At 42.1% G+C, this 15793-nt stretch overlaps 3 protein-coding genes across 3 annotated transcripts; 2 read left to right on the top strand and 1 right to left on the bottom strand.

Moving 5' to 3' along the window:
• Nucleotides 1-293: 293 nt before the first annotated feature.
• pak1ip1 (PAK1 interacting protein 1) lies at nucleotides 294-5575 on the top strand. The gene is made up of 10 exons (XM_080546357.1): nucleotides 294-585; nucleotides 1628-1790; nucleotides 1973-2093; nucleotides 2267-2341; nucleotides 2504-2556; nucleotides 2722-2867; nucleotides 3270-3367; nucleotides 3495-3594; nucleotides 4922-5057; nucleotides 5222-5575. Exons 1-10 carry the CDS (start codon nucleotides 508-510, stop codon nucleotides 5344-5346), a joined length of 1095 nt encoding a protein of 364 aa, XP_080402483.1. The 5' UTR covers nucleotides 294-507; the 3' UTR covers nucleotides 5347-5575.
• A 301-nt stretch (nucleotides 5576-5876) lies between these two features.
• Nucleotides 5877-6947, top strand: LOC308172101 (transmembrane protein 14C-like; the record flags this gene model as incomplete). Its single annotated transcript, XM_080547011.1, has 4 exons — nucleotides 5877-5952; nucleotides 6359-6460; nucleotides 6562-6649; nucleotides 6890-6947. The coding sequence occupies 4 exons, from the start codon at nucleotides 5877-5879 to the stop codon at nucleotides 6945-6947; spliced, it is 324 nt and encodes a 107-aa protein (XP_080403137.1).
• A 759-nt stretch (nucleotides 6948-7706) lies between these two features.
• Nucleotides 7707-14337, bottom strand: LOC308172103 (serine/threonine-protein kinase MAK-like; the record flags this gene model as incomplete). Its single annotated transcript, XM_080547013.1, has 13 exons — nucleotides 14222-14337; nucleotides 13198-13252; nucleotides 12815-12936; nucleotides 11848-11930; nucleotides 11537-11669; nucleotides 11191-11362; nucleotides 10876-11043; nucleotides 10362-10664; nucleotides 10060-10250; nucleotides 9775-9908; nucleotides 9190-9300; nucleotides 8295-8417; nucleotides 7707-7858 (listed from the first exon to the last, which is right to left on the bottom strand). The coding sequence occupies exons 1-13, from the start codon at nucleotides 14320-14322 to the stop codon at nucleotides 7707-7709; spliced, it is 1848 nt and encodes a 615-aa protein (XP_080403139.1). The 5' UTR covers nucleotides 14323-14337.
• Nucleotides 14338-15793: the final 1456 nt, after the last annotated feature.

A 15793-nucleotide genomic window follows, 5' to 3' on the forward strand; every position in this document is an offset into this window, starting at 1 on the left:
TATTAATGCAATGCACATGCATGATTTTTTTATTCAAATGTGTTTGTTGAGAATTGACACGTTTAATCATCAACATACTAATAAAACAAATTTATAAACAATAGCATCATAATCTTCTTAATCTCGCACTGTTGCTGGAACGCCACCAAAGAACACACCCATGTGGCTCTAGACTTTTATTTTGAAATCCATACCGAAACAACCGGAAGTAGATATACTTTTATTTTGAAATCCATACCCAACACAACCGGAAGTAGATTCCCCTACTACGCACTCGCAAAACTAACTCGAGGACATGTGTTCCGCCACACGAACACATTGATTGCACCCTTATTTATTTGAGAAATCAACACTTGACTTGATTCAAAACACAGGGACAGTGTTTAGGCTGTGTGTGTGTTTTGTCATCCCAGGGTAATCCGATAATAATCTCTACAGAAACAGGCCAGGACGTAAGGCTTGTGTGTGAGACAGTAGCCTAGCGTGTGACCCTCTCTCCCCGGCAGCATGGGGCCCGTAGTGCAGCTCATAGCTGGAAGTTACGAGCAGATCGCCTTTGGTTATCGTCTGTGCACGGATGAACAGGTATGTTGGCTCACTGTCACTTGAGTTGGATCCCAAACTGATCCTCCCCTCAATTGTAATCTTGTTGGGCAGTTTGTTTATGTTTTACTAATCAACCATCTTCAGCTAACTTCAAGTCTTGTGGTTCTATGTACAGTAGTATTCAGTTTCAATGTGGAATAGGCTACTGTGGGTAAAGATATGCATGTTGGTCAATGCAAAGTGTCATGCACTTTACCCATGCAAGGCTGTCTGTCGCACTAAATAACCAGATTTAACCTATTGCTCTCATTTGCTGCATACGATATTAGATTCAACTTTATTGTCATTGCAGAGCACAAGTGTGTCTTGTGGATGCTGGATTGAAATCAGGTGTAGTGCTGAGGCACAAATGTGTACATTTCAAGCCTGCAAACTGCGACACTTTAAATGAATGTGCAATAACACTAGGTGCAATATGACAACCCTAGGGTACATAAGGTTGCAGAGAATAGGAAATGTTAGAATAGGTATAGCATAGCATAGAGTACAGCACAGTGTTTTATTTGTATAGTATAGTGGATAGTGTACATAGCCTTTATTTATGTAAACCAGCTCCTTTCCCTTCTTGTTTTTTTAGTTTTTTTCTTTCCTAGCACCAGGGGAGCCCCCCCTCCCAAATTTCGTTGTTTGGTACCTGTACTATATCAATGACAATAAAGACCATTCATTAATTCATTCATCTTTACTAATAAACCATCTTCAGCTAACTTCAAGTCTTGTGGTTCTGTGTACAGTATTCAGTTTCAATGTGGAATAGGCTACTGTGGGTAAAGATATGCATGTTGGTCAATGCAAAGTGTCATGCACTTTACCCATGCAAGGCTGTCTGTCGCACTAAATAACCAGACTTCAGCTATTGCTCTCATTTGCTGCATACGATTTTAGATTAGATTCAACTTTGTTGTCATTGCAGAGCACAAGTACCAGACAATGAAATACAGTTTAGCATCTAACCAGAAGTGCAAATAGTGATATAAGAACATGATATTAAAAAAAATGCTCTGATGTTTTGCGTTTACAGGAGTGGACAGCCACAGCAGACTTCACACATCATGCTCACAGAGCATCCTTATCTGCGGTGGCGACCAGCGAGCGATTCATCGCCACTGGAAGTAAAGACGAAACCATCCAGCTCTACGACATGAAGAAGAGAATTGAACACGGAGCTTTGTTGCATCATGATGGTAATAAATGCTAGTCTGGCTGTGTCCCGTATGCTGAGGGCTGCAGCATCAACAGAATAATGCCAAGACTAATTATGTCCATCACACATGAATGACTGCAGGTGCTGTGTAGGCTGTGCCTTAGCCATAATGTGAAGGCACTGACGTAGTGACTGACACAGAATTCCTTGTATGGAACACAGGCACCATCTCCTGTCTGGAATTCTATGGCACTTCTCACTTACTAAGCGGAGGAGAGGACGGCCTGCTGTGTGTGTGGGGCACCAAGAAGTGGGATTGTCTGAAGTCCATCAGAGCTCACAAGTAAGAGTCACAGATGTAACTGGCTAAAAAGGCTGTGTGTGTGTGTGTGTGTGTGTGTGTGTGTGTGTGTGCGTGTGTGTGTGTGTGTGTGTGTGTGTGTGTGTGTGCGTGCGGTGATGCGATGTCATGTAATGCACCTATACATCATGTGCTTGGTTTTCTCTGTTCCTCAGAGGTCAAGTTTCATCGCTGTCCGTCCATCCCTCTGGGAAACTTGCACTTTCAGTTGGGACAGACAAGACACTCCGGTAAGCACTCACAGCTTCATTTGACACCACAAGGGACTTGGCCTATAAGGGATCTCCTTATATGCTCAGTCATTTCAATGTGATGCAGCGGTCAGGAATGTCCAATTTCAAAGTTCCATTTACTGTTAACCAATGTTCACTCTAATTGTCTTGTGGTTGTAGAACATGGAATCTAATTGACGGGAGGTCAGCCTTCATCAAAAACATAAAACAGAGTAAGCTCACTTCACACTGTAGGCCTACCTGGTCTTAATGCGGTCACTGGAGGTGCGTGTGTGTGTGTGTGTGTGTGTGTCTGTGTGTGTGTGTGTGTGTGTGTGTCTGTGTACGTGTGTGTGTGTGCATTTTTAAACATGTTTTATTATCTTCATTTTCCTCAGATGCCCACATTGTCAAGTGGTCCCCTGAAGGGGATAAATATGTTGTGGTGATCAGGAACTTAGTGGACGTCTACAACCTGGAGACAGCCACCCTGACTGGAACTGTCACTAACCCCGTTAGGATCTCATCCATCAAGTTTTTATCTGTGAGTATTGAAACATTTAAATGAATCTCACAGTTTTGTACTCTTTGACTTGTATCTCACAGAACTGTGGCCTTTGCTTGAGGAAATATTTATTTTTTATGATTTTTTTTCTTTTCTAAATGCAAAGGTAAATGGACTGCACTTGTATAGCCTTATTCCAAAGTGCTTTACAATGGCCTCTCATTCACCCATTCACACACACTTTACCACACCAATGGCAGCAAGCTACCATGCGCCGGCCCACTCATTGAGAGCAATTTGGGGTTCAGTGTCTTGCCCAAGGACTCCTCGGCACATGGCCAGCCGGAGATCGAAACGCCGGCTCTAGCTCCTGAGCCACAGCCTCCCCGCTTTTTTTTCTTCCCTTCACACTGTTTCAGTGAAAGCTTGCTTGTTTTTCAGAACTCCATCCTGGTCATTGCGGGCGATGATGAGACAGTCCGATTCTGTGACGTGGACACAGAGAAGTTACTCTGTGAGTTCAAAGCTCATGATACCAGGTACATCTATTAGGTCTCTTCTTCTCTCATCACTCGTCTCGTCTGTAGTATGGGATAGAAAAATACTTGATACAAGTTGCAACCGCTACTCAGTGAAGATGATTCACTTGTACCTCTGTGATTTCAGGGTGAAAGCAGTTGACAGTTTCACCATGGAAGACTTCTGTGTTCTGGTAACCGCATCAAATGATGGATTCATCAAAATGTGGAAACTCCACCTTGATAAGGTATATATACTGTATATCTGCCTTTATTTGTAAATCAACAGATATGCAGTACACTTTTATGCAGTGGCGGGCGGTGCATTTCACACCTAGGCCTTCAGTGATGTCCGACACATTCCTACCTGAATTATTCTACCTCTTAATACCATCGTTATGACGCCATGGCTCTAGAAACTAGACAGAAACACAGTATAACCGGGCGTTGCATCACCTTAACATAGTCAGACAAGTACAACAGAGTTATATTAATATTTCCGAAGCATTTTTAATCAATAAATCCGCATTTACAATGAAGAGTGTTAAACTAACATCTTTAAGATCGCTACATTACCCACGTCTGTCGTCTCATCCACCATAATAGCGACAAAGGGTGCCTTTTTAATCTCCATTTTGATCTCTTCTTCCATCACTTCAGCAATAGCAAAAATCAGGTCGTTTTGTATTTTGCCTGACGTCCCAGTAAACACTTTGTTTGTGGACAGGTGGTAATGTAAATCTGGGTTGTTTTCAGCCAGAAAAGAAAGAAGCTCAACGTAGTTTCCTCTGTTTGTGGACTTGGCGCTTTCATTGTGTCCCCTAAATGAAAGTTATTGTTTACCCAAAAACAGGACACAATCGATCAGTATTATCGATCAGTCAACGAAAGCTTTCGTTGTGAGGCTCCGTTTCCCTGCGCACTTTCAAAAGTTTCACATCTACCGGCATAGTTCCGCATCTCAATAGTGAATATCAATAGTGCGTATCAATAGTGCGTAGCAATAGTGCGTATCCAATCAAAAGACGTGCTGGGTGCTGACATCATTGAGCCTTACAGCAGGCGCCGTTGTTGCTTTTGCTCGCATCTACGTAGGTTTACTAGGAACGCCACAGGTTTTCTCGTTCCAATGTTAAGTTACAGGTCGAATCCGCAGCACCGTTTAATGTGAAGGCGGGCAGATTTTTGAGCCCCCTAGCAACACATTTTGATTGGATAAAAGCTCTAACATAAAGGCCAGCCCTCCAAATCTCAATCGGAGACTGGAAGCAGCGCAACCAAGAGGAAAGCTATGAAATGAAGAGAATAGACTATGGGGAATCATTAATACATATTTGTGGAAAATATATATTAAAACAAAATGTATATTCTGATGATGTTTAGGCCAGCAGAGAAGGCCTTGCTGGCCCTGACGGCACACCACTGCTTTTATGAATATACAATACCAATGCCCTCATAACAGTGTATAATCAATCATGTCAGTGTAAGTAATCATCATTTTCTATATGTAGTGGTTCTTGCCATCAGTTTGCTTGCTGCCTTCGATGTCTGTGATGTGCCTCTGCTCTCTTTCAGGTGTCAGAGCCACCAGTTCTGCTAGGGAAGGTGAACACCATGGCCAGACTGAACTGTCTTGCTGTGTGGAAACCATCTTCACTGCCGGAAGCATCAGTAAAGCCGGAGGCATCAGAAAAGCCAACAATCTCTGAAGGTATCATTCAATGTTTCAGTGCTGGGAAAATCCTGCCGTTTCTTAATGTAAACATCAGGGGTTGTTTTATACAGACATATGTACAAGAATAAATGAAGACATACATTGATGATATTCGACCATTTGAAACTGGAATTGATATGCCTGTGTTTTTTCTTCCACAGTCATTAAGGATGCACTTAAGTCTTCAAAGACGAAAAGAGTCAGGCATGAGAAAGTGGTCATGGAAGACGAAAATAAACCCAAGAAACTCAAAAAGGATGATGGCAAAAAGAAGGAGAAAACCTAAATAAATAGATTTTATTAAAACTTTTCTTCATCACATGTATTTTTTCATATTGCATATATTATGGTCATAACATGTTTGATGATGCTTGCCACTGGGAGCTGGCATACAAACAACTCAAATGCATACTTGTCTGAGGTGTTATATTTTCGTACACTATCAGTACTCTTTTCTATCAATAAATGAAAGCATGAAGTTGTATTTATTGTTCGAATTAAGACTTGATTTGTACAAGAAAACTGTTGTAATTCAGTAAAATCATACTGCCAAGTGTGCCTAAAGACTTTTATTTCGGGAAGTTCGGAATAACATCCGGAAATGCAACACGGAAATTCTCTACTTGTCTACCACCTGGTTTTGATTTGATTGTAGTTGTGAAGTCGTTACAGGTATGTAAGTACGTTGCAGTATTTCATTTAATTAAACAAACATGGGTACAAAAACTAAGTGTTAACGAAATATCTTGTTTTGCTTTCTGTGTCTTTACCTTGAGTTTTGTCACGTTCTTCCTGTTAGCTTTGAACTAGACTAGAATGGCTATTGATTGGATTGGGTTCAGCTATGCAGCCCTGATCACAGCAGGAGGGACGGTGGGTTATATTAAAGCAGGTATGGATGAGACGGTCAAGCTTTCACAACGTCATTCCTCAAATCGTGAGCTTAGAATGATAAGGTTCTATCTCCGTTTAGAATGATAAGGTTCTATCTCCGTTTAGAATGATAAGGTTCTATCTCCGTTTAGGGTAGTTCAGAGATATTGAGCGTCAAAGTTTTTACATTCCATTATGTTTTGTGAGATGGAACCTTTGTATTTTATGAATTACTAACTCAAAAATGTCAACATTTTAAAAATAACACCACACAGGCATTAATAAACACCTAATGGATCAGATTATGTAAAAAAACTCAATTTTGACAAAAATGGAGATGGAACCTTATAATTCTAACGTCACGAAATGTTATTGAAAATATATATAACTGGTCGTCAACATGCCAATGTTTGTTCCCTGTACAGGAAGTGTAGCCTCTTTGGTTGCAGGACTTTTCTTTGGAGTTCTGACTGGCATTGGTGCCTACCTGATATCCCAGAACTCAAGGAATGTCTGGGTTTCTCTAGGTGGGCAAACACCCTAACCATAACAATGGCAACATGTAAATGGTTAAATGGTGTGTGCATATTAAACACAGTGCAATTAATTGTATTCTTGGTACAAGCAGGTACCTCAGGAACATTGGCAGTTGTCATGGGAATGAGATTTCTAAGCTCTTGGAAGTTCATGCCAGCTGGTCTCATAGCAGGGGCAAGGTACTGTGGAGTATGTCCAATCCTCATCATGGCTTCGGTTAGGTCACCAAGATATAATTAAATAGGAAGGTAGTATTACACAAAAAGGATGAGGTACATTTTAATTGTACTTTTCAATAGCTCTCCGTTCTAAACATGTAGGAATATTTGAGTGTATTGATAAAGCAGTTGCAGTGAGTTGTTCCCATGAAAAGAAGGTTCAACCAGAGAACCTATAATGTTCTTCTGTTTCTTTTCTAGTATGCTGATGGTTGGGAAGATTGCTGTGGGAAGGCTCAAGAGACCACACAAGTTATGAACGTGGAGAATCTTTCTACACACATGTTTTCTTTTTTTTTTCTTCAAGTAATGTACAGTATGTCTGAAAATTATATTCAGGAGGATTTTTCTCAATATAACAAAATAGTTTTCAACATTTTACACATAATTCCATAAATGAGTAGAGCAAAGACACAAAACCAAGTTTACTCATACAATGCAAACAACACTGACATTGATATTGGTTAAGCAGTTTTATCCGACAGTTCTCACACCATGTTGAGTGTACTATGGTATGGGTGAACCTGTAATCCTGCCTGTTGGTTAGAATGACCGATTAATCATGCTATTTCTTTCATTTCATGTACAGATGCTATTATTTTATTTATTTTTTACTTTTTCTCAATAAAATAAAAAACAGATATACAGAATGTGATGCAGACACATATTATCTTACAGAAATACTGTATGAACTAACTCATTGGCTGTAATAGTAAAATAATTAGTTTTATTTCAGTCACAACTCAACTCACCTAAAAAAAATAATGAACACGGTGAAAGAATACATACTGTATTATACTGTACATACATTTGACTAAGATGCTTCACGTATAATATTGACAAGTGTTGACACATCGCAAATGGGTCTGGTATGGTCGAAACTAGACATGATGCTGTGCATATGCTGACAGCAACAAATGGTCCCTCTCTCTCTCTCTCTAGCTGGGGCGCCCTTCGTTAGTGCGATGCAGGAATTCTTCCCTCTGAGATTGTCAATAGGAAAACACAGCTGGCTGTGCTACCGATTCCCACCGTACTTGGCTGCCCAGTCTACCCGTCCATGCACCGTCTGAATTGGAGGATTTTTGGACACAGTGTTTTTCCCTCCTGTGTTGATGCTTGATCCTGGGATCCTAGGCTTTGTGGGTTTATTCCTCCAGCCCTCATATTCTGTGAGGTCAAAGTTGACATTTAGTTGACAGATACTGCAACTAGTCCATACAGTACACAAGAGCAATAACTCTCAGTTGAAAAATACAGTACAACTAGACACATGAGCCTTTATTCTATTTACCTTCATCTGATTCAATCAATCTATTGGAAGAGGGCATAAGCTGTGACGATTTGAGTTTTGAGTCAATTCTAAGATCGGTAGCAGAGGAGAGGTCAACTAAGTACAGAGAAAGAGAAAACAACGAGGAAGGAAGTTTAAGAGTTGAGGAAACAATGGAATGCAAGACCACATGAAAGGCAACGTGGACATACTGTAATGTGGCCATGCTAGACTCATCTGAATCAATAGCACTTGAGCATCTGAATGTTTAATGATTGTGGAACTGACTCCGTATACTGGAAAGAAAAGTACTGTCCAAGGAAGATGACTCACTTGCAGAAGGGCCTCCTATAGGTGCCAGTGTAATCCTTTGTCCAGCTGATCCAATATCTTTCTTCAGGTATGGTGACATGTAACTACCAGTTGGGTTGTAGTTGGTAGTACTCATGAAGTGGCCTGAAAACAACACACTTTTTAGTTACTATTCCCTAAATCAACGATCACATAACGAGAGCATTCCTGTTGCCATTCATATGCAGGCTAAAGACTCCATTCACACACTTTTCTAAAGTTGAGAGATACCTTTGGATTGCTCCAGTTTCTCAAGAGTCTTTTCCTTAAGGGGAAGTTGATCTGTTAATTTAGGAAGACTGTCCTCTGTCCCCACACACACACACACAGAGTGGAAGAAATAGTACAGCGAGAAGAAGAGAAGGACACAGCATGAACATAAGTGGAGTAAAGGGTGGTAGGTATGATGAAAATATGAAAATAAGACGGAGATACTATGATACATGAAGTGTAGAAAGCTCAGAACCAAGAGGCAGGGTCTTGACAGTGACCAAAGGGTTAGTAGGACAAGCAGAGAGGACAGAAGTCTTGGATGAATCTGTTTCAGATGAAACTGATCTCCGGCCGCAATCCTGGCCGGACATTTGATCTTGGACTTGAGGCTTAATACTCCCCTGATCTCATTAATAAAGGATTGACGGGAAGCAATATGTGCTTTTTGTGTGATGGGCAACATATCATGAATAATACAGTGCACGTTTCCTCTTTGACTATAGGATTTGATGCTTGAGCTCATTATAAACATGTTGTGTTCAACTAGCATGAAAACACCCGATGTAGACAAAGCTAGAAAGGGTTTGCAGAGGGAATTGGAAGCTTAATGTGTCATAATGTTAATGTGTCACTCGGCAGCTGTGTAAGTGGTGCAAGCGTTTACCTTTGGTAAGTGGCAGCCCAGACTCGTGTGTTCTGGATAAGGAGGAGTTGGCCCACACATTTCTGCCTTGGTGCTGGTTCCCTGTTAAAGAGTTGTTTTTGGGGTTGACTCCTGGAAAAGACACATACAGTACTTTACTTTGATGTTGGTTTGCACTGTCTTGTCCTGTCTTGTCCTGTCTTGCACCTGTCCTGCTGTAAACCGTGCTCCATTGTTCCAAACCAAATTCCTAACATGTTTACATGTCATGGCAATAAAAGTCTTCTGATTCTGATTCTGATACAGTAGCTCTGAGGAACTGACATGGTTGAGCACAGCTACAGTAGCAAAGATGTATGAATGTGATACTGTAAGGAACAACAGTACGACAATCTCTGATCCTCTCCCGCTTTATCTGCATAGATTCAATCGATTCAATCGAAACCAAAGTCTACTTGAGTAAGAAAAGGAGGTCACACTCTGATGTACTCTGACAACTGACCTTTCATTCAGTTATTTGTCAGGTTGACAGCAGGGGTCATCCCGATACCCACTATAAGGCAACCACTTCAAGTGTGTGTTTCAGTGTCTCGTTGACTCTCTTACCAGGGAGATATCTGGACTGGCGGAGATAATGTTGCTTCACTGAGGAGACGTTGGAGTCTGTTCTGTTCAGCCCACTGTTGCTTGGTAGTTTCATGCCTGTATTGTGTTTACTGACGGTGTTGGGTTCTGTAAACCTAAACCAAAAACAATCCATTCATTTATCATGCAATACAAAGCCAAAACATTATGACTACCTGCCAGTCATTGTCAACGGTCACTCAGCGCTCATAATGTTTTGGCGAGATAAAACATTGTGCTTTCATGACATTAGAGAAATGGACTTGCCGGTAGATGGACTCGTCCTGCCTTTTCTCCTTCAGGGACCCAATGCTAGGTTTTTTGGAGTAGGAGACGCCAGTGTCTGCATCGTCAAACTCATCCCAGCTGTCGGCGGCCTTCACCGACGTCTGTCCCCATCGTCTACGCCCGCTTCTTACCCCAGCCAAGTTGTTCTCTGCCCCTGCTGCAGCTGCTTTCTGTCACAAATAGAAAAACACGATCACTTGGATGGAAAACTACAGACTTATAAATGAGTATTTCTAGAAGCCGGACAGGAGAAGCATGCTCAATACTGCCAGACCACTCACCGATTGTGCATTCTTGACCAGGCTGAGTGGCACTGACTGGTCCTCTATGTTCTGCTGTGGCAGAGGGATCTGCTGTAGAGGTTGATGGTGGACTCTGCCCTGGGTCTGGGCCTGGGCCTGGTACTGGGTGTCTGTTGGAGCTGGCTCAGACATGACCTGGTAGTCAGCCTTACAGAGGGAGAGGGGCGTGGCCTCTGCGGCTGGGGCTGCCTGTGCTGCCCAGGGCGGGGCCTTCTGCTGCTCCATGTACTGAGGGGGAGGGCCTAACGCCTGGCCTACCTTGAAGTAAGGGTGTCTCAGAGCCTGGCATAGAACACAAAACACAAAACATGTTTGCAAGTTATGAGATCTCTCAGGACGAATGTGGACGTGTCAGAGACTTGTATATACTTAGTACTCCACAGGTGTCATCACAGACAGAATAGGCTAGTATCTCAATGTGCAATCTGTGAGGTTATCAGCCAGCCAGCCAGCCAGCCAGCCCTGTAAGAGAGGCAGTGATGCGTCCCTGTACCTGGATAGCCGTGGGCCTCTTCTGGGGGTCCCACTGCAGCATGTCTCTCAACAGGGACACGGCGTCGTTGCTAGCGTTGGGTATTAGTGTTCTCAGACTGGTCGGAACACACTGGGGAAAGCGGAAATTCATCGAAGCAGCCAGGTTATATCCCTCAGGCCAGTCCGACTTACATGGAAAAAACAACAACAACAAAACGGTTAGGTTGAGTTCCCGTCAAGAGTTGCTATTAATCATACATCAGTGGGTCCAATTATTTATTACAGCGTGTGTGTGTGTGTGCGTGTGTGTGTGTGTTTGCTTTGAAGGGGGCACCTTTTTCAGTGTCCCCAGCACCTGACAGATCTTGAAGATCTCGTCCACCTCGCTGTTGCCTGGGAACAGAGGCCTGAGTGTGTAGAGCTCGGCCAGGATGCAGCCCACAGCCCACATGTCAATGGGAGAGCTGTAGGTGTTGGACTTGAGCAGCACCTCAGGGGCCCGATACCTGAGCACACAACAGCACAGGAGACTCATATGGACTACATACAAGTATGAATGTCCACAGATGTAGACAGCTCCCAACATGAATATCCATGTATATTACTGCCCTGAACAATCTTTAGCATCTCACAAGGCTATCCTGTTCAGATAATACCAAAAGAATTCCAATCCAGTTTACCATCTCGTGGACACATAGTCAGTGTAGGGTGGTTGGGAACGGATTTCTCTGGCCAATCCAAAATCGGCGATCTTAACCAACTCTGGGCCCATGCAGAGTAAGTTCTCTGGTTTGATGTCCCGGTGGAAGTAGCCTGGATCCAGAGAATAGGCTAAATTAGCAATGTAATGACTGACTGTCTATGTCAGTTTTACCGAAGCTAAATGACTGTGTTGAATTATGTCAAAGATGGAAAAAAAAAAGTCTCCCACACAAGCTAATACCAAACCTTAAAGGGACAGGAGGAAAGGAGGAAGAAGAAAGACTCTTACCATGCTTATGCACAAACGCTAACCCAGACAGAACTTGGAACAGAATGTTCCTTATTTCATTTTCAGAAAACATCTTATTTTCCCTGGCGGTAGAAAGGTGGAGGGAGAAAGAGGAAAGAAAAGGATAGATAAGGGAAAACACACACACACACACACACACACACACACACCTCATAGGGAGCGTGGTACCAATAGCCATGAGCACAGGCTAATTTGGCACAGAGCTAATTTCGACTGATTGTGGTGAGACAACAACGATTGGATCATTTTGGCTCCTGTAAGCAACTTCACCAATAGCTTAAGCCAGATTGGATATCACCACAACTATGTGCATTTTGTCTTGGTATCACTTACACCTCTGCATCTTAGAAAGGCACAAGAGAGAGTGAGTCATCTTGGGTAAGTGTTCTGTGTGTCCTCTTATCAACAGGGACCAAGTCAGTACATGTAGCCAAACGGAGTGTATCGATTGAATGGTAAAACATATAACCAAGCTAATATAAAGATAATAATGACAGATTAAACAACGATACTGTCATTCACTACAGTGTGTGTAAACACTGAGTGGACAATGTCTATTAAAAGATCAATCATATTCTGACTCAGTTTCTCTTGTCCCTCAGATGAGAGGCCGTGGGTAAGAAACCTACCATGTCTATGAATAAATGATAGTCCCTGTAATATCTGAAATGTCATGTTTCTGATGACTGACTCGGGGAACAACTTGTTTCTGTAAAATGAAGACGACACATAGTGACTCAACTAACAGCTTAACCCAAAATAGTCACAGCCACAGAAAAACATATCCATTTAACTACTTGGTCAGAAACTGTGAACGCTAGCTTCTAGTACTAGGCAATTTACTGAAAAGAAATTCACTTCCAACTCATCTTACATTCTTTCTCCCCTCATATGATCTATTTAATATATCTTTAATCATCATGTGATACATAGTGGTTGATGTTACCTGTCTCTCATTAGTTGGTATAGATCTTCCTTCATATACTCAAAGACAAAGTAGAGGTAGTCATTCTCTCTGATGACCTCTTTCAGTTTCACCACGTTGGCGTGGCTCAGCTTCTTCAGTGACTGGTCATAAAACATAAACAAGCAATCTTTTAGTCACACGTTGCCCCTGTACCTGTGTAGTAACCCTGTGTAATTGCATGCATAGTAATAGAGTTGAGCAGATTGTGTTATTACACATGTGAAATAGAGACTGTTCCTAAACACACAACAAACAGCTCAACTCATGTAATTACCTAATTACGATGTAATTAGCAACTTATGTAAAGCGTTGCCATGTTTTGTACAAGTGATGTGGTGTTAGGTTGCCTTAATTATTCGTACCTTCACTTCTCTAAGGTTCAAACATTCATCCCAAGAGTAGAATTTTCTTTTCATCCTGCAAGTAAATAAAGAAACATATTTTCATTACATTCTATAGATTTTTAGAGACATTTACACTCACTTTTAAGGTGACATACCGGTATTACCAATTAGTACGACATAGATAGTAGTAAAATAGTATACAACATTGTATAAGAAAAAAGAAAAGAAGCATTTTGAACAGTTCTTATTGGCCTATGTTTATATTAACTTTATAAAGTATGTTCTAACTTTTATGTCTTTTCAGTATTGGGAGACCTATAAGACACCTTTCCCTTACTCCAGTGGCAACTCAACACTGTGCACTTTCACTCCTTTCACCGTCGTCAATAGTATCACCTTGCACTATAACCTTACATTTACAAACAGTGCGAGCAGAGCCTCCGTGACACATTCATTATTCACTCTCTCCCATGACAATCTGACTCCTAAGCCAATGATCCTTCAACAAGAAAATAACCATTTGGGGCTAATCACGTTTGAAGTGTGGTGAAAGTGATGAACGTTTAACACAGCTGGCAAGCAAAGTTGATGGAAAATCCCTTTTTTATTCATATAAGCTGTATACAAATGTAGCCAACTTCACAACAATGACACTAAATGCCACTAAAAGCAGTTTGTATCCGATTCTTTTACCAAATATATAGTAGCCTAACGCTTGAAATGAACCCCTTGACTTGGAAGGTCCCTTGTCAAATAATCAAAATAATCCCCTCTGCAGTTTGGATCAACGACCCTGACATTCACTAAAAGTAGATGACAAAAGCGGTCTCAGAGAGTTTAAATAGCCTAATTGATGACTTACAAGACAAAAACAATATTTTCGACAAGGAAAGATAATGCGCTAGGGACCAGTTAAATCCTATGTCTGAGAATGTTGAGGGCAGACTGCAGATTTACCTCTTGATGGCCAACCGGCTCCCCAGACTCATTGAGAATTCTGAATTCTGAATTCTGATTCTGATTCTGACAGCAGCAGACTCACCTCTTGATGGCCACCAGCTCCCCAGACTCATTGCTCCTGCCCATGAGCACACTGCCAAAGGTGCCGTCCCCCAGCTGTCTCATGGTGGTGTAACGGTTCATCTCCCACAGAGGCAACGAGCCCTGCTTGTCCTTCAGTGGGGAGCCTTTGACTGTCCCACACAGTCCCACAGAGTCAGTCATCATGAGCACTTAGCACAGAGCAACATTACCTCCCTCCTCTAAGAGAATACTGATGGGAGCTCAACGCAGGGTCACAAGCACAGTGAGGCTACCCGCTTGTCATCTCCTCTAAAAACACAGACAAACACTGCAATAATAAATACACCTGTTACTATTACCTCGATTCAGATGTGCCTGCCTGCCTGCCTTGTGGTGGTGGTGGTGGAGGTGGAGGATATCAAACTGGCAAAGGAGGGTGGACAACTCAAACAGCTCTGATACTGGATTTTCCCTCACTGGAGAAAATCCCCACTGTGTCTCACCTAATCTTAGCCTTCATTACCGGAGGAGGAGGAGGAGGGAGGAAGGGGCTCCCTTGTGAGGGGAAGTGGATTAGGCTGGCGTCCGCTCTGAAAAGCGTGCCAAGATGGGCTCATTGGGGAAGCCAGCAGAAGGAGCTTTATCTGATTACTGGGGTGAAAACAGGATCTAGCCATGTCTGGGCCATAGCTACTACCAGCACTGAGAAGGCTAGTCTCTTGGGAGAACTCTCTTTTTTTCCTTACAGTTTTAGGTACATTTAGAACAAGACTGATGGAAGTGTCTCAGTCCACTTTGCTATGAAAGAAAGAAAGAAATAGCTCTAAATTAAGGCAAAATATTTTACTGTACAGTGGACTAGAACTCTTTAATACATGCATGTGTCAGTGTGAGACCTACACTTAGGCCTGATTGAATAATTTAGAATTCAATTAAACTTAAAACTGTGAGGTGAGAGATTGAAATATGAAAGATAATTCAGTTCACTGTGAATATGAATAACTGCTTGCAACCCCACACTCCCACACCCCTTTGATATCTCTTTGATATCTCTTTGCACGCAACCAACATAGCATTCACTGTCTTTGCACAAGCAGCCTGTAAGTGTCAACAACCAGATGAGGAGATGACAGCTAGCTACAAGTCAACTACTACTAGCTAGCTAGCTCCATAGTCACTTTATCTATTCTAACCTATTCGCAAGCAACATTCAACACAGCTATCTATTTTGAGAGCAGGCCAGTAACATTTCCATGTAAACCTACCAATAAATGCATTTTACTCCGCAATTTACTCCGTTGACAAAAAATAAACATTAACAATATCCAGTAGCAATCCTCCAGCGAACAGGAGTGGCTTCCTTTCTCCTTGGTAACGGGAACGTCAAGAGCGAGGATTACGCAACGCTTTACGGGACATTGGTTGCGTTAGTAAATGTGCGCTGAGACCGCCGGAGCGCACACTGTGTTCAACGTAATAAAGGGACCAAGTAATTTGATTGGACAAGAGGCATTCCATGAGTGCTGATCAGATTTCCAGAGCAAATGTACGAACGCAGCCATAAAGTAAAATACGTTCTACGGCTGCCTTC

This window comes from Nansenia antarctica (genome assembly GCF_963989245.1).
Source record: "Nansenia antarctica genome assembly, chromosome: 16".
In the NCBI taxonomy this organism is placed as follows: domain Eukaryota; kingdom Metazoa; phylum Chordata; class Actinopteri; order Argentiniformes; family Microstomatidae; genus Nansenia; species Nansenia antarctica.

Bases quoted from the DNA above. Each gene is read 5' to 3' on its own strand.
- pak1ip1 (XM_080546357.1), top strand. From the start codon at position 508: ATGGGGCCCGTAGTGCAGCTCATAGCTGGAAGTTACGAGCAGATCGCC. The intron at 3,368-3,494 runs GTACATCTATTA...CTGTGATTTCAG, and splicing joins TTCAAAGCTCATGATACCAG to GGTGAAAGCAGTTGACAGTT. The intron at 3,595-4,921 runs GTATATATACTG...GCTCTCTTTCAG, and splicing joins GGAAACTCCACCTTGATAAG to GTGTCAGAGCCACCAGTTCT.